General features: G+C 38.8%; 1 protein-coding gene and 1 long non-coding RNA gene across 4 annotated transcripts in view; one reads left to right on the top strand and one right to left on the bottom strand.

Moving 5' to 3' along the window:
* The window catches only part of RASEF (RAS and EF-hand domain containing), a 72,187-nt gene that overhangs the window by 27,922 nt on the left and 20,324 nt on the right, over positions 1-23,941 (top strand). Inside the window, exons 2-9 of one of the 2 annotated variants that reach the window (XM_067744672.1) lie at positions 2,023-2,169; positions 3,896-3,986; positions 7,631-7,726; positions 11,410-11,487; positions 13,602-13,717; positions 15,771-15,839; positions 17,416-17,500; positions 18,406-18,494. In XM_067744672.1, coding sequence (XP_067600773.1) covers positions 2,023-2,169; positions 3,896-3,986; positions 7,631-7,726; positions 11,410-11,487; positions 13,602-13,717; positions 15,771-15,839; positions 17,416-17,500; positions 18,406-18,494 — 771 coding nt within the window. The remainder of the gene's footprint in view (positions 1-2,022; positions 2,170-3,895; positions 3,987-7,630; positions 7,727-11,409; positions 11,488-13,601; positions 13,718-15,770; positions 15,840-17,415; positions 17,501-18,405; positions 18,495-23,941) is intronic. The other variant, XM_067744671.1, reaches the window with a different exon arrangement.
* LOC137227976 (uncharacterized) overlaps positions 19,682-23,941 on the bottom strand; it is a 117,830-nt gene continuing 113,570 nt past the window's right edge. Inside the window, exons 6-8 of one of the 2 annotated variants that reach the window (XR_010945091.1) lie at positions 22,326-22,401; positions 20,690-20,847; positions 19,682-20,187 (exon numbers count right to left, since the gene is read on the bottom strand). This is a non-coding gene — a long non-coding RNA (uncharacterized lncRNA). The remainder of the gene's footprint in view (positions 20,188-20,689; positions 20,848-22,325; positions 22,402-23,941) is intronic. The other variant, XR_010945090.1, reaches the window with a different exon arrangement.

Genomic DNA, 23,941 nt, shown 5'->3' with positions numbered 1-23,941 from the left:
CTAGTGGCAGACATTTTCTATAATTAATCTATTTGTACACTTCACTGTAAACTATTCCTGAAATTCTGTGTAATACCAGGACCAGCAAAGGACTCAAGAGAATTTACAGTCATTATGTTCTTTTCTTATTTTAGAAATTTTCAGAAATTCAGGGAATTTTCAGAGACATCTACTTCTGAACATTATATTGCTGTGCAGTTAGCCAAGAAACAAGGACTCTTGGTGACAGTATCTTAATGGCAATCCTTGACAGGCAGGTCCCTATTAACAAGAAAGTTTTTATGCTTTGTAAACTGCTGATGGTCAGTAAATGACAAAAGGCAAGGAAGTTAATGATCCTGTTGTACATTGAAATTACATGGGACAATGTAAGAGTAGAGGTTTTTTTTTTTTTTTTGCTGCTCCTTAATAAATATGGCTTACTACTGTAGCCAATATTTGTACTCAGCTCTGACAGGAAGGATGATGGCAACTTTCTGTGTCTTATATCACAAAATAAAGTGACTTATTCCTGCAGGTTTATTAATAATATTTCAGTTGAGCAGTTCTTTTCAATCATAATTGGCCTCTGCACACATCGAGCAGTTTATTTTTTTTTTATTTTTTTGCGGTACACGGGCCTCTCACTGTTGTGGCCTCTCCCGTTGCGGAGCACAGGCTCTGGACGCGCAGGCTCAGCGGCCATGGCTCACGGGCCCAGCCGCTCCGCGGCATGTGGGATCTTCCCGGACCGGGGCACGAACCCGTGTCCCCAGCATCGGCAGGCAGACTCTCAACCACTGCGCCACCAGGGAAGCCCCGAGCAGTTCATTTCTAAGAGAAAAGCTGGGAGAGTTTATAGCTACGTGGACACACCTCAGGGCCATGCCTAAATAAGCTTTGGGTTAATATATACCTTACATTTTGAAGTGTTTCATAGTTCTGTGTAATGATTTTGAATCCCATTTCTTCTGCCAAGGTTCAGATGTTTACCACCACTGGGAAGCAATATAATGTAATGGTTGACCGTGTGATCTGCAGTATCAGACTGAGTTTTGAATCCCAATTCTGCCATTCAGTCACTATGTGACCTTGGAAATTTTCACTGTTTGCTATGGTTGCCTAGGTATTTCTGATAACAAATATCAGACTGGGTGGCTTAAACAACAGAGATTTATTTTCTCACAATTCTGGAGACTGGAAGTTTGAGATCAAGGTATTGGCAGGGTTGGAGGTGAGAGCCTCTCTTCCTGGTTTGTCAACGGCGGTCTGACTGTGTCTTCACATGGCCTTATCTCTGTATCACTCAACATCAGCTCCCAAACTTGAGTCAAGGACACCACCAGCCTCACTGACTCACTCCTTTATCCCCTAGGAACAGCTGCCCAGTCTTACCAGGTTTTCTTTTGAAATGACTCTGAAATATTTGTCTTTTATAAATGTTAATAATAACAAGTATGAGGATTCTCACATATAAATATAATATATATGAAATAATTTTTAACTGACTATAAAACAATAGGTATATGTACTTTTATGATCATAAAGTCTGAAGTATGTCTTATAGGGATTGGTGGAACATATCATTAAGTAATTAGTTTGCTACCTTTTTTTCTGTAAATCTATTTAACTTTCTATGAAAGGAAAAAAACCCAGCAGTGACAAAAAAATCCTTCCCTATCACTCCTTCCCTGCGCATGTCCACTGCCCTCACTGGCCTCCATCTTCTAATATTAAATCATCACATTGTACACCTTAAAAAATCACGCTGTACAACCTAAATATGTACAATTTTTATTTGTCAGTCATATCTCAGTAAAGCTGGGGGAAAAAATGAAGTTGCTGTTCCACTGTTAAAAATATAATAATAATATGAAGAATAGTGCAGTAGCATCTCTGACTGCTATCTTCCCTCCATTCTGGTCATTCTATTGTTACATTTTTCTTCCTTGGTTCTTATGTGTCTCTTTCCTAAAAAATATTCTGAAATTTTGACTTTTTTTACTCGGTTTTATTTAATTTTTAATCTAATTCTTTTGGCAGAAAAGAGCAAGTTAGTACCTTGTATCAAAACATCAACCTCGTGGAGCCAAGACTAATTCAGCCATATGAACATGTTATAAAGAACTTCATCCGTGAGATCAAACTTCAAAGCACAGAAATGGAAAACCTGGCCATTGCAGTGAAGAGGTATTGTATGTAGTCTTTCCTGTCTCAGTGGCAGAAGGGGTCCTTTAACTGGCTCTCTGACCAAGTGGCACAAAGACGGAACTGCATTATCATATGGTATGGGGGGTCGACCCGAACCTGAGGAATCTGGAGCTTTCTAAACGAAGCCAGCATGAGGGAAGCTGAGTCAGACAGTACTTTGTAGGGTCAGCCAGCAATCCATGGTAGGAGCCCTGGACTAAGGTTAAAGTGGACATTCCCAACATGGTAGATGCTTTACTGGGAATTGGGAATTGCTGGGGCAAACAGTGTGTCATTATAGACTACCCTGATTTACTCCCCCTCCCCCAAAAAATAAGAAAGAAAGAAAAAAGAGTTGTTCAGAAGTGAAAAAGGCAGAAGGAACACATTGGGGAGGTGTCCCAGATGCCCAGATGTTTGGGACTGGATGTCTAGAAGGAATGGCTGGAAAAAAACAGTCATAACAAGGGAGAAATGGATGTGTGGCTTAGCTATTCCCAGTCCCAGAGTTGACCAAAAAACCCCGAAAGTTGCTGTGGAGATACATAATGCCTAGATTTCAAACATCAACTGTTTGTAAACAAACCAGAACTAGCTGACTGTCCAAACTTGGTTAACATAACCTCGGGCAGGCCGTAAGGTGAGGAGGAAGTTAACAGGAGCAGAAAATAGTGATAAGTCACTCAGAATTTTATTTCCGGGTCTTCCCTCCACCCATCAATGCTTGTTTGGAAGCTCATGTAGAAATTAAATTAATGCATGAACAAATTGTGTTGGGAGGGAGTAAATAAGTTGAAAGCAGGTAGGATGGTATAGCAGAAGCTATCAGACTGGAAGACAGAGGCCTTCTACTGAGGTCCTGTTTCTACTTTTATTAACACAACGTCATTGGGCCAAGTACATTGACTCTAAATCTCATGGTGGCTGCTTTCAGGTCACTTCCAATCTAGTTGAGTAGGCAAGACATACACATGTGAAAATTTAGATAATTGGACACAGAGCTGAGAGAGAACAAAAAATAAATTTTTTAGGGCTTACTCTGAAGCTTCAATCATTGTAAAGGGACAGGTGTCTCCATGCTAGACAACTGCTAACTAAAACTATCTGGGTATCTTCGCAACGAAATTTTCTCATTTCTGACTTTTTGGCAGATCAGTATTCTCTGCCTCCAGAGAAATATGATTTATTGATTGTATTAATAAAAGAAACAGGAATTTTCTAAAGGGCATCTATATCTACATTCTAGAACTTTAGGGAACCAATCAGAAATAATTTTTGAGATCTTTCTTTCCCTTCTAACTATAGCATTTAGCATTGTGTTTTTCATATGATAAAATTTCAAAATTTTATGTAACCATCTCTTTGCCATGGAGTTCTTTTCTTGTCTGGGATTGTAGCTCAGTCATCGCAGCAAAAAAGGTTTTCAGAATTTATTGAGAGCCTCCCAGCGATTTGGTATCTTTATCTGTTCTTTGCTACACTCTAGTTTAATACCATTTAATCTATTCCATTTATTTAATATCTAGTTTCAATGTCCCTTTACACCCAACTGATCGAATTGCCAACATCATTTTATTATGTGGAAGGAACAGGGAATATTATTTTAAATGGTATGTTTCTCCTCATCTGTAAAATAGAGAGCTTGAAATAGATGAGGTCAGAGTTTTCTCTTCATGTTACAAGGCCAAGAGTATAATGAAAAGGTGTGCATCCTCTTAAATTTCAGAGCCCAGGACAAGGCAGCCATGCAGTTGAGTGAATTGGAAGAGGAAATGGATCAGAGGATTCAGGCTGCAGAACACAAGACACGGAAAGACGTGAGTTTGTGGGATGGCCCCTTCATGCGACGAATCCTCAGAACACCTTTTATGGACAGGGCACCGGGCATCCTCTGGGTGCAGCAAGTCCAGACTGCCACAGGTGCTCTCAACAAGGGCACTGTTAGTGCTGGTGGTTTTATCAGGGCGGGGGTGGGGGGTAGAGTAAGGAGAGAGGGAGAGGGAGTGGGGGGGGGGGAGAGGGAGAGAGAGAGAGAGAGAAAGTAATCAAATAAAGTGGCTAATTTCAGATGGCAACAAGCACAGTAAAGAAATGGCATGTGTGATAGACAGGCTGCTTCGGGTTGGGAGGTCAGGGGCCTCTGTGAAGAGGGGACAGGAGAGCTGAGGCCTGGAGAAGGCAGAGCCCGCCTTCGTAAAGGATGGCGGCTCCACCCTTAATACCACTGTCTTGCTGCCCACGTCCGCTACTTTAAATCTAGATTACAATGAAGTTAAAATGCTCCCTGCTAATTTTGGTGTTGTTTTACAATGGGATATACTTTTACTCATCAATATAGGAACTCTCATAGTTGAAAGTTGGGTGCTACCTTCAGTGATTTCCATAGGAGAAATAATTATCTTTTTCCTTTATGAAATATATTTGGGTGATTGATGTTAACTGAAAAGAGAAAATAGACATATTTCTTTGAGTAGCTAACTTCAGGTTGAACATTCCCTTTTTTTCTATTCATTTTCCCCATTAACTCTGAGAGGCAGAAAATTGAGAGAGAAGGGCCTGGGTGTTGGCATCCAATAGACCTTAGTTTGCCTCCTGGCTCTGCCCCGTCTCAGTTAAGTGGCACTGGAAAAATAACATAACCTCTGAGCCTTTGTTTTTCCAGCTTTAGATGGGATAATGCCACCTACCTGCTTTAAGGAGGGTCGAGCCTGGTGATCTGTATGCGTGCCTAGTGCAGTGCCTGAGGTATGGTAGGGGCACCGTGGCCATTGCAGTTCTGCTCTTTTCTGGTGCTCTGCGTACCTTGTGTCCTTTCAGATTCTTCACCTTAAATTGCTTTACCACATGTATGCCTTCGGGTCTCTTGATTGTCTCATCTCTTAATAACACATTTAATAACTGTTTGGAAGTCATGTTCACAGAGTGAATAGCTCAGAGTCCATGGTCCAGCTTTATTACAATGATTATCCCATTCTTTTGTTAGCGCTTTATTTCTTCTAGTCTAGAAACAGTAACATCCTATTTTTTTCTGCCTTTTTCCCTCTCCATCCATTTAATCTGTGCATTCATTCATTCATCACACACTTATCAAGCATGTGCGTTATTCTGTCATCAAATCTCCGCCTCTTCCAGCTAAGCACTTCCCAAACTCGTTGTTGGTGATGGATACCTGACCATGGCCCTACCCCTTATCACTTCATGTTTTGTTAATTATACCATCTTCCTCATTTTCCTTGGCTCTGGTACAGGGGTGGTGAATACATGGCATCTTTCTCTGTTCCACAGCGATGGCATAAGTGGCTGGTGAGTCACTGCACAGATGTGGTCTCTGAAACCTCAGCACACTGCTGCCAATGGAGCAGCTTTGGCCCTGGGATGACACGTATTTGCCAGTCTGCCCCAGTCTCCTAGTCTCTCTGGACTAACACATCCACGCTGACTGAAGGTTTTCCCTAACTCACCTCCACTAAGCGTGGCTTACCTTGGCTCCCCACACACAGTTCTTCACCCCGCAGCTCTGGCCTGGCTCATTGCTCTGCTTTCACTCCAGCTGGTTTTTTTTGCCTTGATAACTCCTCTCCACTTTCCTAAATTTTGCAAAGATCAAAGAAAGTCTCCCCTTCTCCCCAGTGCCCTCCCCTAGTCCTCTAGCCACGTTCACCTCTTCCTGACCTTGACTCCTCTTGCACATAGAGTGTTTATCCCATTGTTTCAGTTAGGGTTTTAAAAATATGTTGTAACAGCTTTATTGAGGTATAATGGGCATGCAATAAACTGTACCTACTCAAAGTGTAGAATATGATAAGATTGGATATGTGTATATACCGAGAAACCGTCACCACAATCAAGATAAAGGTAGGTTCACATACTGTTGGTTTCCACGCCCCTGTGTCATGCCATCCTTCCTTGCCCCTCCTTGTCAGGCAACCGTCTTACGTCTTCTTTGGTGAAGCGTCTATTAAAATCTTTTGCTCACTCTTAAAACTAGGTTGTTTGTTTTCTTATTATTGAGTTTGGGGAGTCCTTTATATATTCTGATCTATAAATATTTCCTGACTTATCTTTTCATTCTCCTAACAGTGTCTTTTGAAGAGTAGAAATTTTTTATTTTTATGAAGTCCAATGCATCATAGATTTAAAGTAGTGGTGGACGTGGGCAGCATGGATATGTTTTTTCTTTGACGGATGTGTTTTTGATATTTAAGAAATCTTCGCATAACCCAAGGTTGCAAAGATTTTCTCCTGTGTTTTTTCTATAAGTTTTATTGTTTTAGATTTCACATTTAGGATCTAGTTTGTAAGGTATGGATCAAAGTTCATATTTTTTGCATATGCATATCTAATTGTTCCAGCCCATTTGTTGAAAATACTATCTGTTCTCTGCTGAATTGCCTTTGCACTTTGTCCAAAATTAGTTTTCTGTATTTGTGTTGGGTTTATTTCTGGGCTCTCCATTCTGTTCCATTGATTGATTTGTCTATCTTTATGCTGGTTATTACATTGTCTTGATGATTATTGCTTTATAATGTCTTGAATTAGTTCCATAATGAGTCTAGTATTAGTTCTTCAGCTTTGTTCTTTTTCAAAGTTGTATTGGCTATTTTAGGTCCTCAATTTCCTTGTCAGCTTGTCAATTTTGAAAAACAACAACAACAAAAACCCAAAACCTGTTGGGGGTTTGACTGGACTTCATTGCATCTGTAGATCAACTGGGGGAGATTTGGCATCTTATTAATAATGAATAATCCACAAACCTGATATATTCTCCATTTATTTAGGTCTTATTACACTCAACTCCACTGGTTATAAACTTAAAACTTTATTTGAATACAGAACATAGGATATTAAATTCCATAACGTGTTAAGAGAAAAAGGAAACTGAAAGATATTTGGGCTCATGGGAGCTGCAGCCCCTTACCTCCTGGAGTGCCCTTTTGCCATTCTCTGTACCAGGGGTGACACACATGAGAAGTACCAGCCTATGGGGCAGCACTTTGCATAGAAATTTGCAGGTGATGTGGTTTGAATTTAGATAAGGTGTAAACTCTTGGAAAAGCAGTAAACCCATCAGGCCTTCCTGAGTCCTGATGACATGATAGGATTCAGGCAAGCACTGGGGCCCTTGATTGTGCCATAGCTTTTCATTAAACGCAGCCGTATTTAATTAGCTAGTTAATTGATGTGCTGCAGCCCTCTATCACAGTTGAGTAGTGGTCTTAGAGGTATCACCCCAGGTTACGTGTGTATATAGGTTGTGGGATTCTGCATTTCTTCCAGTCTTGTAAGTTTCCATTCCAGAAGTGCTGGGCATCTAAAGTTTGGTTACTTCTGCTTTACCTTCTCACTGTCTCTGTGTAGGAGACTTGGGGTCAGCCTTAGTTAGACACAAAATGTTTCTCACCTACAGGATTTTGAAGAACCTATTTAAATCAACAAAATCATTTTTTTTTTTTTCTTTCAGGAAAAACGCAAAGCTGAAGAAGCCCTCAGTGACCTCAGGCGTCAGTATGAAACAGAAGTGGGAGATCTACAGGTGACAATAAAGAAACTCAAAAAGGTAGGTTTGTGGCAGCTGGGCTTTGAGGGATACTTTCAGTATCTCAATGTGTCTACATTTTTAGCAACTAAAAACATGCAGAATCATATTGAAGCAGTGGATAGATCAGATTTCAGAATCAAATTGGACTCCTTGGCATGAATTTTTTTTAAAGGCCTGTAATTTCTATTTCTAAGGGCAGCCTATCTTCTGCATAGATCTAGTAAATATTTCTGGTCCCTTGAACAGTTGTCCATCAAACCTCAGTTTTCTTTCCTTGGTCTTTACCAAGTGCCTTCAAGTCCCACGTGTCCAGTGGACTGTCTGCTCACGACAGCAGGGACACTGTCTTTCCTGGTCATGTAGCCCTACACTCAGCTTACTGCAAGGTATATGTATTCAGTGAATATTTATTAAATGAAATGAATACTTCTCTTCTCTGTGGAAAGTTCCAGATCTAGAGGACCACTGATCAGCAAGAAGTGGGAGAGAAACTGTTGACATGAAAGCAGAGGTGTGATTGGTTTGGGCCTCTGCTCTATTTGGTTTCTAATGATTAGGGTCCATTTCACTCAGTGGTATGCTGGTAGATGTTTTACAACAGGCTCTGGAAAGGGGAGGAAGGGAGGAGGCATTTGTAGCATTTGCCGATCTTCATGGTATAAATATTCCCACCATTACCGATTTCAAGCTACCAAGTTGACATCACTGAATGCAGAGTTTGGGAAGAAATGCTTAAAATAAATAGGCTCTCGCCTTCTGGTACACATTGGCTCCAGCATAACACTGGATTCACTTCCTGCATGTGGATGGTCTCCATAACTAATGGAAATACCTCAGCTAAAATGAAAATGGGTACTTAAAAAATAATCGTCCCCAAAAGTGGCATTGTGAATTTAGGCACATCACTTTGCTTCTCTGGTTTTTCATAACCAGAGATAACCTTTAATGCTCCTTCCAGTGTTTATACTGAATGAGATTAAGTGATAATTAACTGCATTTGTGGGTTACTGCAATTTAAACCTCTGGAATTATTAAGAATTCTCCCCAGTATCCTTCTTGGAAAAGTATTATCAACGTCAACCTTATATCTGATTTCCAAAGGTCATTAGACCATAATATTATTCTTGTATTACAGAATTTGAATGGACCAATCCTTTGCTTAATGCTAGAGTTACAGATTCTGCTAGTCACTGTCCTCAATTATTTCTGTGTCATCCAAACCTTTAAACTAAGAGAATGTTTGCAAGAGGAGACACAGAGTTGTTTTTTCATATAGTATATGATGAAGACCAAATAGGCCCTGAACAGTAAGAGTCAGGAATGACGAGACCCAAGTCCTTATCAAGACTGTGACAATTTCAGACTCCCCTGGTGGTGCAGTGGTTAAGAGTCCGCCTGACAAGGCAGGGGACACGGGTTTGAGCCCTGGTCCGGGAAGATCCCACATGCCGCAGAGCTAATAACTAAACCAATGCGCCACAACTACTGAGCCTGCACTCTAGAGCCAGCGAGCCGCAACTACTGAGCCCACGTGCTGCAACTACTGAAGCCCACACACCTAGAGCCTGTGCTCCGCAACAAGAGAAGCCACCGCAGTGAGAAGCCCACGCACCGCAACGAAGAGTAGCCCCCGCTCGCCGCAACTAGAGGGAAAGCCCATGGGTAGCAACAAAGACCCAACGCAGCCAAAAATAAAAAAAAAAATTTTAATTTAAAAAAGACTGTGCCAATTTCTTCTGTAACACCCAGGACAATTGGCTTCATCGTTCTTTTTTTTAAAAAAATAAATTTATTTAGTTATTTATTCATTTATTTATTTTTGGCTGCGTTGGGTCTTCGTTGCTGCACGCGGGGGGCTTTCTCTAGTTGTGGCGAGCGGGGGCTCTTCATTGCGGTGCACAGGCTTCTCACTGCGGTGGCTTCTCGTTGCAGAACATGGGCTCTAGGTGCACAGGCTTCAGTAGTTGTGGCACGCGGGCTCAGTAGTTGTGGCTCATGGGTTTGGTTGCTCCGCGGCATGTGGGATCCTCCTGGAGCAGGGATCGAACTCGTATCCCCTGCCTTGGCAGGCAGACTCTTAACCACTGCACCACCAGGGAAGTCCGGCTTCATCATTCTGATCGTTAGCTTCTCATCTGTAAGATGGGATTAATAATAAACTATCCTGTCTAACCACAGTGACTGACATTTTCTTGACTTTGTAGCTTATTAAGCTCTTCTTCATAATTTAAAAAAATCAAATTCTTAAACTTTCTCTGAGCAAAGTGCAAACTTCCCACTTTTACAGATGAGAACACTGAGTTCCAGGTTAAATAACTTGCACAAAGTCACTCAGCTAATAAGCAATGGGTTGTCTTTCTGTCTTTACACAGTTGGTGCTTTCTCACTTATACCAGACTTCCTGCCTGCCTGATAGGGTTGTTCTGCGAGAGAGTAAGAGATAATTTATGGGAGAACATGTTAAAAGCTGTAAAGGAACATACAGAGGTCTACAGATTTAATATAATCACCAGACATTACCTTATGCCAGTGGTTCTGAGAAACTCATTTTCTTCCCCACAATTTTTTTTCTCTGAAATTGGCATGATCTTAAAATCAGTGGCTCTTTCGGCTTCAGCCACTTGAAAACCTTCCACTGATGCCACCTGGCAAGATGAAGAAAGTCTATCATCAAAGTACTTAGATTTTGATGAAATATCGCATTCATTTTGATCAATGCATGCATATTCTATTAATGGACACCCACAAATCCCCACATTTCCCAAGGGATGTAAGCTATGTGTAAGAAAGACATTTTTGTTGTCCATGTTAGGGATGCTTCTGAGCCAATTTAGTCTGGTAATGCTCAGTAATCAACCAGGAAGTAAAGCTCATTTGTGTATTTATATAATTTTGTGTGTGTGTCTCTAACTTCATACCATACTTAAATTTTATTGACTTAAATCATTATATAAGCATTTTTTGACATCACCATGAAGAAAACATAGTTGATTTTTGACACCAATTCTGCTCTTAAAAATCTTGGACTCTAGTAAGAGAGTTAAAACACTCATAAGTAATTATGATATAGAATAGCAAATAGAAAGGTCCAGACTCATACGCAACATAACTGAAAAAGGGAGGACTGAGTTGCTTGATAGTTGAATGGTTTCCCCAAAACGGCTTTTCAATTGTTTCAAAGAAAAATATACACACTACTATATATATAAAATAGACTACTATATATAAAATAGATAACCTACTATATATAAAATAGATAACCAACACGGACCTACTGTATAGCACAGGAAACTATACTCAGTATCTTATAATAACCTATAATGGAAGAGAATGTAAAAAAAGAATGTATATATATGTGTGTAATTGTACATAAGTACATATGTATAATATGTACTTTACACCTGAAACTAACACACTGTAAATCAACTATATTTCGATTTAAAAAAAAAGAAAAAAAATGTACCTTGGCAAAAAAAAAAATTCATGAAATAAGAAAAACCCTTTTTTAAATGTTTAAATTATTTAAAGCAAATTTTCAAATCCTTCTGGATTATATGTAGTTTAATGATTTATAAGGTTGTATAATGTTGAAAATTGGAGACTTCTAGAATTCCCATATCTACATGCACATATATTCCTAAACTTAACCAAATCAATTCAAAGTGAGTTTGTAAACGCCCAACTTTTATTTGCTTTTTCAGCTAGAAGAACAATCAAAACACATAAGTCAAAAGGAAGATGTAGCTGCATTAAAAAAACAAATTTATGACTTATCAATGGTAAGAATTAACTTTTCACTTACAGTAATATATTTCCTGTTAGACTACTGTTTCCTAAATAAAATCATGCTATGATTTCAATGTTCCAGGAATAAAAGCTTAAAGAGAAATTAATACTACAGTTAGAGAAAGTCTTTGAAATACCTCTGACTAAAGGTATTATATTTATGCAGGCTTTTTCCCTCAGTGATACCTATTGTAAATGCTTTTTTTTTTATTCAAAGCAATAATGGCATGGCCTTTAAATTTTAAATAGTTAACCCCTGCATTCTTATAACATCAACTTTTATCTGTTTCCCTGACTTTGTAAGATGAGGTATTATTGCCCTGCCCTTCCTCCAAGTTTTCTGTCTGTCCCTTTTCCATCTTCTGCTGCCCCTATCTTTAGTATTTCTGTTGCCATAAATGATAACATCGACATCGTTATATTATCGTCATTTTCTTTATTTTGTTTTCAGGTTGACTCTAAAAGTTGAAAACCAATAATGAACATTTCCTTTATCGTGACTCTAAATATTCTCCCTGCAGAGCCAAGAAGTGAGCTAAAATTGCAGTTCTTTCTCTCCACTCATTATCCCTGTGCCACTCAAAAGAGAAGGTCCCCCAGCTTTGTGGTCAGATAAATCCCCTTTATGCATTACCAGTTTCAGATTTTGCTACCTCCTAGTTGGTTTTGTGCTTGGATCACAGTGTTCTCATAGAGTTGCTTACTTCTCATGGATTCTCTGGTGGAGTTTTTGGTTTCTTGTAAAAAGAGCCTGCCATCTTCATGATATTACCTCTACCTTGCAACTTCTTATTTATTCTTTCCAGTACATGGAATTTTTTTTTTCTCCTTGAAAATATTAATTTTGGAGTCCAGGAAATTTCAATTCTTATTGGACTGGCTGCTTTTTAAACTTGCTACCCAGATGTCATCTTGGAATTTCTGATCATTTTAGGTAGCTGTGGTAGGATTCCTGCACAGCTAGGCAAACATCTGTTTAGCTCAAGGCCTCTCCCCTGAAAGATGCCCTTCCTCAGAGCTCTGTGTGTGAAGCTGGCTGTCAGATATAGGAACCCAATTACCAGATGCATGGGGCCTGGATGTTCAGAGAGAAGCCTTAGCTTTGCTTTTGGGAATCATTCAGTTATTTTAAAAAAGACAAGCCCCATCTTGTTGCCTTTGGAATCAACTCTGGCTTATCTGCTCTTCTTTCCTAGGGTAAGAGCAGGTAAAGGCTTGAGAGGCAGCATGTCTTAATGTACAGTTTTAATCTCTATTTCCAGACCCCCTTTCTCACTCTCTGGGGTTCTGCCTGACCAGTTGTCTCTTCTTTGTTCTACAGCAGAACCTTCAACACACATCTTCTGGACCTCCTTTTTCCCTACTCTCTTCCCCTTGTCAGCACATTGCCATCCGGTTTCCTTTTTCCAGCAATATGTTTAAATCACCTGACTGCTGCTGGGCCCCTTTTCCATTCTTTTAATTTTTATTGGTTTATTTCCTTTGGTATTTCATGTTAATGGGGTCTCAAAAGGGAAAGAAGACAAATTCATGTGCCCAGTCCACCATATTGAACTGGAAGCCTCCAATGATTTTTTTCTTTCTCTTTTTTTTTTTGTTTTTGTGTTTGTTTTTTTGTTTTTAAGAAAAATATAGAAATCTCCTAACCACACTGGCTTATTTTCAAGTGCAAAATTAAAAATGTTAGGTGATAGGATTTATTGTGAAAAGTAGCCAGTCTACCTGGTAACAGGTATTGTTAATTCCACAGACTATCTATCAGTAGTTCCACAGCTCTCATTAAGTAAAACAGATGTTTAAATGTTTGGTCTCCGTTAATTTGCCAATAACATGTTAAAGTACGTCATGATAAACTCTTGACTGTTGTAGTTTCACACCAAATGTCAAGTATTTTTAAAAAAGAGCTTTGAGGATTTAATTTTTGACTCTTTAATACTTTATGAAAATATCAAATTACCTTGAATTGATAATTAGTTATTTGAACACCAAGATTTGAAGACTTGTGGAGGGGTGAGAGTGATGTGTGGGAAGGTTACACTACACTTGACTTCACTTCTCCCGGGTAGAAACTCTGAGTCTAATGACCTGAACTGTGCCTTTCCTCTAGGAAAATCAGAAAGTTAAGAAAGATCTTTTAGAAGCACAGACAAACATAGCCTTTCTTCAGAGTGAATTAGATTCTTTGAAAAGTGATTATGCTGATCAGAGTCTGAATTCTGAAAGGTATGAAACTTCACATTTTACTTTCCAGTTTGAGTGGAATGTTTATTTAGGTAACCATCCATGTCATTGAAGCTCAGCTATGTAATAATAAAGGGTTATTTATTAACTTTACTAATGTGTTCTTTGCTTTCTAAAGATTTTACTTTTAGTGTCAGATTTCCTAGTGATTTTTGTGTTTTCAATTTTTTTAATTATTGGCTGCTCAGGAAAGTGCAGGGCTTAGTAATGTTTGAATTAACTGGCAGCAGAAGAATATATCTAAAGTGTCAAGAGGCAGCGCTAATTGAAGTGCTTTGAAGGTAGGAATCCTGGCCCTACAACATAAAATAATGGAAAATGAGACATCTTAGGCAAGTCATTTTATTTTGCTGTGCTTTAGTTTTGCAGTATGGTGTTAATAACATATGACCTAACACACATGTACCCACAGAGGCATGTAATTATATATAAGGAAGATACACATGTATATTTATATAAGGGTATTTAAATATAAAATTCATCTATATGCATTAGTATATGTGTGTATCCCCTAGTACATGTATACTTGAGAAAAACACCTTGTGTTTTGTTTGTTGGTTTGCAGACTTTAATCAGAATTAAGGTCCTGTAATGGAAAGCAGTGAAACATTTATTAAGGACTTAACTATATACAGGTCCCTGAGCTAGATAAGGAGTTATGAGTGTGGAATATATAAAAAAAGAAAAGACGTGGCCTCTGCTCTTTGAGAACTTCAAATTTAGTTGGGAAAAATTAAAAGTTAAAAGCGTTATGGAGTTAAACAGCATAAGAACTCAGCCATGTCAGAAGCAATACCACTGCAGTGTCACAGGTTGGGTTCATTGCCATGAGATGGTAGACAGAGTGTTCCTTTAGTTCAGAAAGGTGGAGACTTTATTAAAGAAGAGATACTTGAGATGAGTTTGTCAGCAAGCAACACAGGTCACACTGACAATTGCCCGGCACTGTCTTTAGTACTTTACTAGCGTTAACGCATTCATGGTTTCCTATGAGATAGGGACTTTCCTTATCCCCATTTCACAGATGGGAGAAGAGTCTCAGAGATGTTCCAGGTGAGGCAGAACCCAAAGCAGGAGCAAGGACATGGGGAAGGATGAGACTGGTTTGGGGAACAGTGGTCAGCCTGGTGGACAGAAAAAGATATTTGGAATGGAAAGGCAAACATTTAAAAAAGATTAAAAAGTTTAAAAGCTAGTTTAAGGCTATAATGTAAGGCCCCAGAATTTTTGGCTAAGGAACTTAAATTCCCACAGACAATTGGGAAACTTTTAGCCTTATCAAGAGAGCAAATGGACAGCTTATTACAGACAAAATTTGACAGCCTGAGGTTTTTTGGAAGCTAGTGATGGGGTTTTATCTGCTTAGAAATGGGGCAGGTGTGAGGTAGGGGCTGGAGGTAAGTGGCTGATGTTCTGAGTGGACATTTTGAGGAGGAGGCCAGGGCTTCTTCACAATAAAGCAACAGAGGAATCGCTGAGCGTGAGTTTACAGTGAACAGAGAAAGCCTGGTCCTGTGGATTCCACTGTGGCTTAGGGTAAGGCGGGGAGCGCAGGCAGGGCTGGGAGCACAGTGAGGAGGAGGAATCACAAGAAGGGAGAGTACAGCTGGGGCTGAAGTTGCATATGGCTTGGAATGAGCAGAGAAGAGTCAGAGGTGAGAGAATGGATTGGGCGGAAGGGACTGGTAATGTGAGTAGCTGGGGAGAGGGGACTCAGCAGAACATCAGGGGTTCAGTCCCAGTGAAGAACAGAACCAGGTCAGTGGGCTGGGGTGGAGGAGCTGGTGGGTGCAGGGAGGGGGATGGGGGGAGCAGAGCCTTGCGAGAGGAAGCAGAGGCGTGGGTGTGCTTGTGGGTCACAGGAGGAGAGGAGGCTGCTGATGTCTCAGAGGAACCAGGCAGCAGCACAGAGAGAAGACCACGGTCAAGGACACAGGCCTTCGGAAAAGGCGGAAAGAGGGTCTGGGAGGGTAGGTGTCGGTAAGGCAGGACTGAACACCTAATCCGCATTCAAACATAAAATATAATTTTACAGGGATCTGGAAATAATCCGAGAGTACACAGAAGATCGAAATAGTCTTGAGAGGCAAATTGAAATACTCCAGTAAGTTCTCATATAAAGTCCTCATCACATTTACATTTAACTTATGTTTTGTTAGTAAAACAGGTGCCACATGTAACACGAGTTGCCATATATCAAAGGCTGGGTTCGCGGCTCCACGCGTGTCCCTTCTCGACACGGTGTGTTCAGCACGTCAGCTTCGCTTTCTGATGCTTCTAATCCTACATAAACTATTCAAATCCAGGGACTAGAGTATAATTCTCTAAAAGTGCTCGCAAGTCAGGTGATATGTCTGGCACGTCTTTATGATACCTTTATTTTACTGTAAAGGACAGTGGCCCTGACCTCATCAGCTTTCTCTGCAGCTCAGCACACTGAGAGGTTTCAGGCGTCTCACATAGTGCATGTCACATCACTAGGCATACACGATCATTCTTTGGCAATTTATTGTGTCTGGTTAGCAGTATATTTTTCTTTTCTTTTTTTTTTAACCTCTTGGAAATATTACACCTGCTCTGTCAAATTTGCAGCTAAGTTTTAGGAATTCCATCCTCTGAGACCTTCCCCACAAAACCTCCCCCTTTCCCACTGCCCCTTTCTCTTTTTCACCTAGGCAGTATTTTCTTCTGGTTTTAGTTCCCCCAAATGATGCCAGGTCAGATTTGACAATTTTTTTCCATCATTATGAACGCTTATTACATCTCACCTGTGACAATGATAGAGTTGATATATTACAAGAATCCTGTTAATTCATTTATTCATTCATTCAGCAGGTTTTCACTCAGCACCTTTTATGGTTCAGGTATGCCAGGAGCTGAGGATACAGTAGCAAGTAGGAGAAAAAGGCCTATCTCCTTATGGGGCTAGTCCAGGGGAAGAGGATGGAACCTGATCAATACTTACAGATGTTAGATGCCAAAGGAGCGGCAGGGGCCAAGGGGAGCCGAGTGTCTCGTAAGGGCATCCTCCTAACCAGAAAGGTCTAGGAAGCGTCTGACTTCTGAAGGACGAATAAGCCTGAAGCAGGGAGATAGTAGCCAGTCTCTACGGCAGAGACTTCATTTGATAGAAGAGGTTGCTCAGTCTCTGATAGCTTAAATGGCTGCTGTAAGGCATACAGAAAGTAAGTGCCTGACTTGGGATTTGAACCTGAGTCAACATTGGAGCCTTTAACTGGTATAAAACTGGTATAAAACTGCTGGTGGTACAGCACCATGCCACAAGAAGGATGCAGGAGTAGCCAGGAGAAAGAAGTGTGACATAACACAGCACATCCGTGCAGCGGGGATAGAGAGTAGGTGGGGCCGGCTGGCTTCAGGCCTTTAGGGAACACAGACCTGCACCAAACCTATCCAAACAATGGAGCTACCTGAAGGAGCAGTGGGTTCCACAGCATAGCTGACTCACTCCTAAAATGCCTTGAGACCTCTAAAGAGAGGTGACACACTGTTAAGTTGCACTTCTAGTAGTGAATTATGATCTCGGTTATGAGGTTTCAAGGGAAGTGGCAGAAAGATACAAGCGGTGGTAATGCCACGTTCTGAATATCACAGCCTGAAAAGAAGTGGTGACTTTCACCCCCACTAATACTTTCCTTATCTATTTATTTACTTTGTAGAACAGCTAACAGGAAACTGCATGACAGTAACGATGGCCTAAGGAGTGCCCTTGAAAACAGTTACAGCAAGTTCAACAGATCCTTGGTATGTGACAGAATTTTATAATGCATTTCATTCTTTCTCGTGGTAGTTTCATAAAAATCATATATTTTCTTAGAAGAGAACTTATAATAATGAGAAACTATTTCATATAATAAAAGGAGACATTTTCCCAACTTAAAAAATATGCCACTCCTCTGCATAAATAAATGTCTAGGTGTCAGCCAACTCTTTGTTCAATGTTCCAGAAAACCAGAGAAAGATGTATAAGGTGTGACCTGGGTCCTGGAAGAGTTTATAGTATAGTAGGGAGTTAAGATGTGCGCAGATAGCAATAATAGAAGAAAAAGTGAGATGTCTCATGGAGGTTAAAATATATATTGCCCAGTTGAGAGGAGAGAGAGGGTGCTTCTGGCTGAGGAGTTTATTTAGACCCACTGGTTTGTTCTTTCTGGTAGTGAGATCATCAGAGTGGAGGCCTTGGGCCTTAAACCCTCCTACAGAAACAAGCTAAGGCCCATTTGGAATTTTGAGGACCTTTCCCTAGACTACATGTGCCAGAAAGCCTCTTCCCCCACTTTTGGGGGTCAGCTTCAAGGTTGGGGTTCCAGTGCCACAGCTTTGGGTATGGATGAGTCAGCTACTAAGCCAAATGATGGTTTGAGAAGAGATAAATCCTCAGTCGGTATTGCAGGGTCCTGGCAAATCTGGGGAACCAAGATTCCCCTTTATGGCTTATATGGTAGGGTTTGGACTTAAGACATGATGAGGAGAGAGTACTATGGGAAGTTGTTGCAGTTTTTCCCTTGATTTCTGTGCTTTCGTTTTCTCATGTAGGATACCAAACTTTTAATTACATTAGTAAACTAGTGTGCTACAGTTTTTAAAAATGTACACAGAATTTTTACATGTAATAACAAAATATTACGTATGTATTTTATGTATTACAGCGCATAAATAATATATCACCAGGGAATACAATTTCCAGAAGCAGTCCTAAATTTAATGCTCATTCTCCTCAACCTCTGGGCTATGACAGGTATGTTAACACCTACTTACTTTTTGTTTAAATTCTGGAACAGAGTTAAAAGGAAAGTACATTTCCTTACAGGTAAATTAGAATAACAGAATATATTTGGGGCACTAATATCTGTTTTCTACTATCTTACTTTAAATTTATGAAACATGAAACATGTAACGATTAAAGTAAAAATGTTTTAGAGAGAGTAAAGTGATTCCTTTAAGATGTTATCGTGACTTGGTTTTATGTATGCTTACCCTTACCTCATGCCTATTAAGTCTTGTTTCTTAGAAGTGCCCTCAGTAAGACGTGTTTCAGGGAAGCCAGTGGAACTACCATATGTGATGTTGTGATATACGCAGTCTATGATGTTGAGACTCTTGGCACAATCTGTAAATGTTTAATAGCTCAGTATAATATTATGCAAGCTATGTTCAAGGAAAGGCAAACTTTCAAAACAAACAGAAATGTGGCAAGTAGATGTTTATGCGCTAATGTATTAAAGGAGTCACAGAGGCTTCCCAGAAGTGAGGATTTAGCTCTATTTTTAATCAAATGAAGTGAAATATTAGCCCTGCTATAACTTGAGATCTAGCAGTAAAAACTGAAAGATTACATTTGTGTACACATGTGTATACATATACATGTCCAGTGTTGCTACTTAATAGGCTAACTTGGAGTATGTCAAAGTTTGATGGTAGACGTGAGTGCATAAACTGCAGGTCTCTGGCTCTCCATTTCTGATGCCACTTTCATAATTTATGTTCCTTCCCTTTTCATTTGAGGACTTTTGGTCTAAAGAATAATGTACTTAGTATCTTGGCATTAGCAAAATGGCCATATCCCCTTTCAGGAAGGTCTGTTTCCAAGGCTTACTGGTAATCACTTTTAATAAAATTCTATCCAAGTATCAGATGTTTTTATTATTCACTGATTTGTTTAATAAAAAATTTGAATGGTTTATCTATTTGTAGGAAACTGGCTTCTCTGTTTTTGAGAAATAGATATTACTTTTTTTTAAGTTTAAAAAGGTATTATTCTTTATTTTTAAAAATTGTGATAAAATATACATAACGTAAAACTTACCATCTTCACTATATTTAAGTGTACAGTTCAGTGGCATTAAGTACATTCACATTGTTTTGCAACCGTCACCACCACCCACCTCCAGAACATTTTTCTTTTTTCTTTTTTTTTTCCACACACACACACACACACTGTATTTTATTTTTACAATAGATAAATAAACTGACACCAGGCATTGTACATGGATGACCACAACAAAAGCAACAATGATTGCACTTACGAAACACACTCATACTATGTCATAATATTGACATTCAGTCCAGTAATCCTCCACTGTAACAGCTCCTTTACTTTGCAATGAAAATTGATTTGTATATTTTTTGCCTCTGGGACCTTGTGGGATTTTTTTTTTATTCAAACAGAAAGTCACAAAAATTATAATCATCCTCATCAGTTCACTCAGTCCCATGTAATTAATTTTTTTTTCATCTTGATCTTTTGTTAGCACTTTTATGAATTCATAAGTTTTCCATTAGAGTTCTGAAAATGCTTCTTCATTCAGTTCAGCAGTATAGTTAGTTACCAGAAACCTGTACTTGTCAGAGTCTTTTCCATGAATTTCTTGAAGATGAAACCCTTCTATAGGAACATTTTTGCAAAAGCATCAGGGTACACCCAGAACTGTCTGTAAATGACAAAAGACTTAAAAATGACCACGGTTAAAGATTTGATGAAAGTTCATAATAATGCAATTGACAAGGAAATTTAGTTATTTCTGAGATATACATTTTAAGGTAATAACTAGAATTATGACTTATAACATTATACCAGAACGTATAAGAGTTTTAGAAATTTCATGTAATGTCTGAAACATTTATATTAACATATTTCCATACAAATAACCCAAAGAGAGTTTAGCATTAGTTGTTTTTTTGTTTCTTTATACTGCAGGTTCTTATTAGTCATCAATTTTATACACATCAGTGTATACATGTCAATCCCAATCGCCCAATTCAGCACATCACCATCCCCACCCCACCGCGGTTTTCCCCCCATGGTGTCCATACGTTTGTTCTCTACATCTGTGTCTCAACTTCTGCCCTGCAAACCGGTTCATCTGTACCATTTTTCTAAGTTCCACATACATGCATTAATATACAATATTTGTTTTTCTCTTTCTGACTTACTTCACTCTGTATGACAGTCTTTAGATCCATCCACATCTCAACAAATGACTCAATTTCGTTCCTTTTTATGGCTGAGTAATATTCCATTGTATATATGTACCACAACTTCTTTATCCATTCGTCTGTCGATGGGCATTTAAGTTGCCTCCATGACCTGGCTGTTGTAAATAGTGCTGCAATGAATATTGGGGTGCATGTGTCTTTTTGAATTATGGTTTTCTCTGGGTATATGCCCAGTAGTGGGATTGCTGGATCATATGGTAATTCTATTTTTAGTTTTTTAAGGAACCCCCATAGGTTCCTTAAAAAACCTATGTATCACTTATGAATACAGATGCAAAAATCCTCAACAAAATATTAGCAAACCAAATCCAACAATACATTAAAAGGATCATACATCATGATCAAGTGGAATTTATCCCAGGGATGCAAGGATTTTTCAATATCAATGTGATGCACCACATTAACAAACTGAAGAATAAAAACCATATGATCAGCTCAGTAGATGCAGAAAAAGCTTTTGACAAAATTCAACATCCACTAATGATTTAAAAAACTCTCCAGAAAGTGGGCATAGAGGGAACATACCTCAACATAATAAAGGCCATATATGACAAACCCACAGCTAACATCATTTACTCAAAGGTGAAAAAGTGAAAGCATTTCCTCTAAGATCAGGAACGAGACAAGGATGCCCACTCTTGCCACTTTTATTCAGCATTGTTTTGGAAGTCCTAGCCACAGCAATCAGAGAAGAGAAAGAAACAGAAAGAATCCAAATTGGAAAGGAAGAAGTGAAACTGTCACTATTTGCAGATGGCATGATACTATACATAGAAAATCCTAAAGATGCCACCAGAAGACTACTAGAGCTCATCAATGAATTTGGTAAAGTTGCAGGATACAAGATTAATATACAGAAATCTGTTGCATTTTTATACACTAAGAGTGAACTACCAGCAAGAGAAATTAAGGAAACAGTCCCATTTACCACCTCATCAAAAAGAATAAAATACCTAGGAATAAACCTACCAAAGAAGGTAAAAGACCTGTTCTTGGAAAACTATAAGACACTGAAGAAAGAAACTGAATATGACACAAACATATGGAAAGATATACTATGTTCTTGGATTGGAAGAATCATATTGTTAAAATGACCATACTGCCCAAGGCAATCTACAGAGTCAATGCAATCCCTAACAATGTAATCACTAACAAAATACCAAAGGCATTTTTCTAGAACAAATAATTTTAACATTTGTATGGAAACACAAAGGACCCTGAATAGCCAAAATCATGTTGAGAAAGAAGAACAGAGCTGGAGGAATCATGCTCCCTGACTTCAGACTATGTTACAAAGCTACAGTCATCAAAATAGTGTGGTGCTGACACAAAAACAGACACATAGATCATTGGAACAGGATAGAGAGTCCAGAAGTAAACCCACACACTTATGGTCAATAAATCTATTACAAGGAGGCAAGAATATACAATGGAGAAAAGACAGTCTCTTCAGTAGCCAGTCCTGGGAAAACTAGACAGCTACGTGTAAAAGAATGAAATTAGAACATTCTCTAACAATGTATGCAAAAATAAACTCAAAATGGATTAAAAATCTAAGTGTAAGATCAGATACCATAAAACACGTAGAGGAAAATGTAGGCAGAACATTCTTTAATATAAATCATAGGAATATTCTTTGGATCCATCTCCTAAAACAAAGGAAATAAAAGCAAAAATTAACAAATGGGACCTAATTAAACTTATGAGCTTTTGCACAGCAAAGGAAATTATCAACAGATCAAAAAGACAACCCACTGAATGGCAGAAAATATTTGGAAATGTATGACCAACAAGGGGTTAATATCCAACATATATAAACAGCATACATAACCAAACATCAAAAAAACGAACAGCCGAATTAAAAAATGGGCAGAAGAACTGAATAGACATTTCTCTAAAGAGGTTGCTGATGGCCAACAGGCACTTGAGAAGATGCTCAACATCGCTAATCATCAGGGAAATGCCAATCAAAACCACAGTAAGATATCACCTCACACCTGTCAGGTGCTATCATCAAAAAGATGATATCATCAAAAAGAACACAAATAACGAATGTTGGCGAGGATGTGGAAAAAAGGGAATCCTCATACACTGTTAGTGGGAATGTAAATTGGTGCAGCCACTGTGGAAAACAGTATGAAGTTTTCTCAAAAAACTAACAATGGAATTACCATATGACCCAGCAATTCCACTTCTGAATATATATCTGAAAAAAACAAAAACACTAATTCTAAAAGATGCATGCAGCCCAGCGTTCATAGTAGCATTACAATAGGCAAGATATGGAAGCAACCTAAGTGTCCATCAACAGATGAATGGATAAAGAAGATGTAGTATATATATACAATGAAATACAACTCAGCCATAAAAACTAATGAAATTTTGCCATTTGCAGCAACATGGATGGACTTGGAGGGCGTTATGCTAAATGAAATAAGTGAGACAGAGAAAGACAAATACTGTATGATATCTCTTATATGTGGACTCTAAAAAATACAACAAACTAGTGAACATAACAAAAAAGAAGCAGACTCACAGATACAGAGAACAAACTAGTAGTTACTAGTAGGGAGGGAGGAAGGGGCAATATAGGGGTAGGGCAGTAAGAGGTACAAACTATTAGGTATAAAGTAAGCTACAAGGATATACTGTACAATGTGGGGAATATAACCAATATTTTTTAATAACTGTAAATGGAGTATAACCTTTAAAAATTGTGAATCACTATATTGTATACCTATAATTTATATAATAGTGTACATCAACTATACTTCAGTTAAAATTTTTTTAATTAAAAGCATCTTGTAAATTTAATTTTATTGCTTTTGTGGCCTTATTGGATTTTAAGTTGTATATTTGTTTTAGTTTTGAGTTTTTTCTAAGAACTCTAACAAAAATATAACTTGTTTTGTATTTTTACATATTTAATTGTAATTAAAATATTCTTCAGGCAGATAATAGTTTACTTTTAAAAGGGTATGTATATAAGTTGAGTTTGAGAAAGTCTGATCTATACCTATATTTTTTATTTAGATCTATATTTTTATGGAGGTGATTTTTCAATCAGGATGTTTTTCTCTTTCATTCCTTATCAAAAATATGAATAGGTTAGGGCTTCCCTGGTGGCGCAGTGGTTGAGAGTCCGCCTGCCGATGCAGGGGACACGGGTTTGTGCCCTGGTCCAGGAAG

This window comes from Pseudorca crassidens, chromosome 7 (genome assembly GCF_039906515.1).
Source record: "Pseudorca crassidens isolate mPseCra1 chromosome 7, mPseCra1.hap1, whole genome shotgun sequence".
NCBI lineage: Eukaryota > Metazoa > Chordata > Mammalia > Artiodactyla > Delphinidae > Pseudorca > Pseudorca crassidens.
The sequence above is the reverse complement of the archived record's forward strand: the minus strand, read 5'-3'. Positions and strand labels throughout refer to the sequence as shown.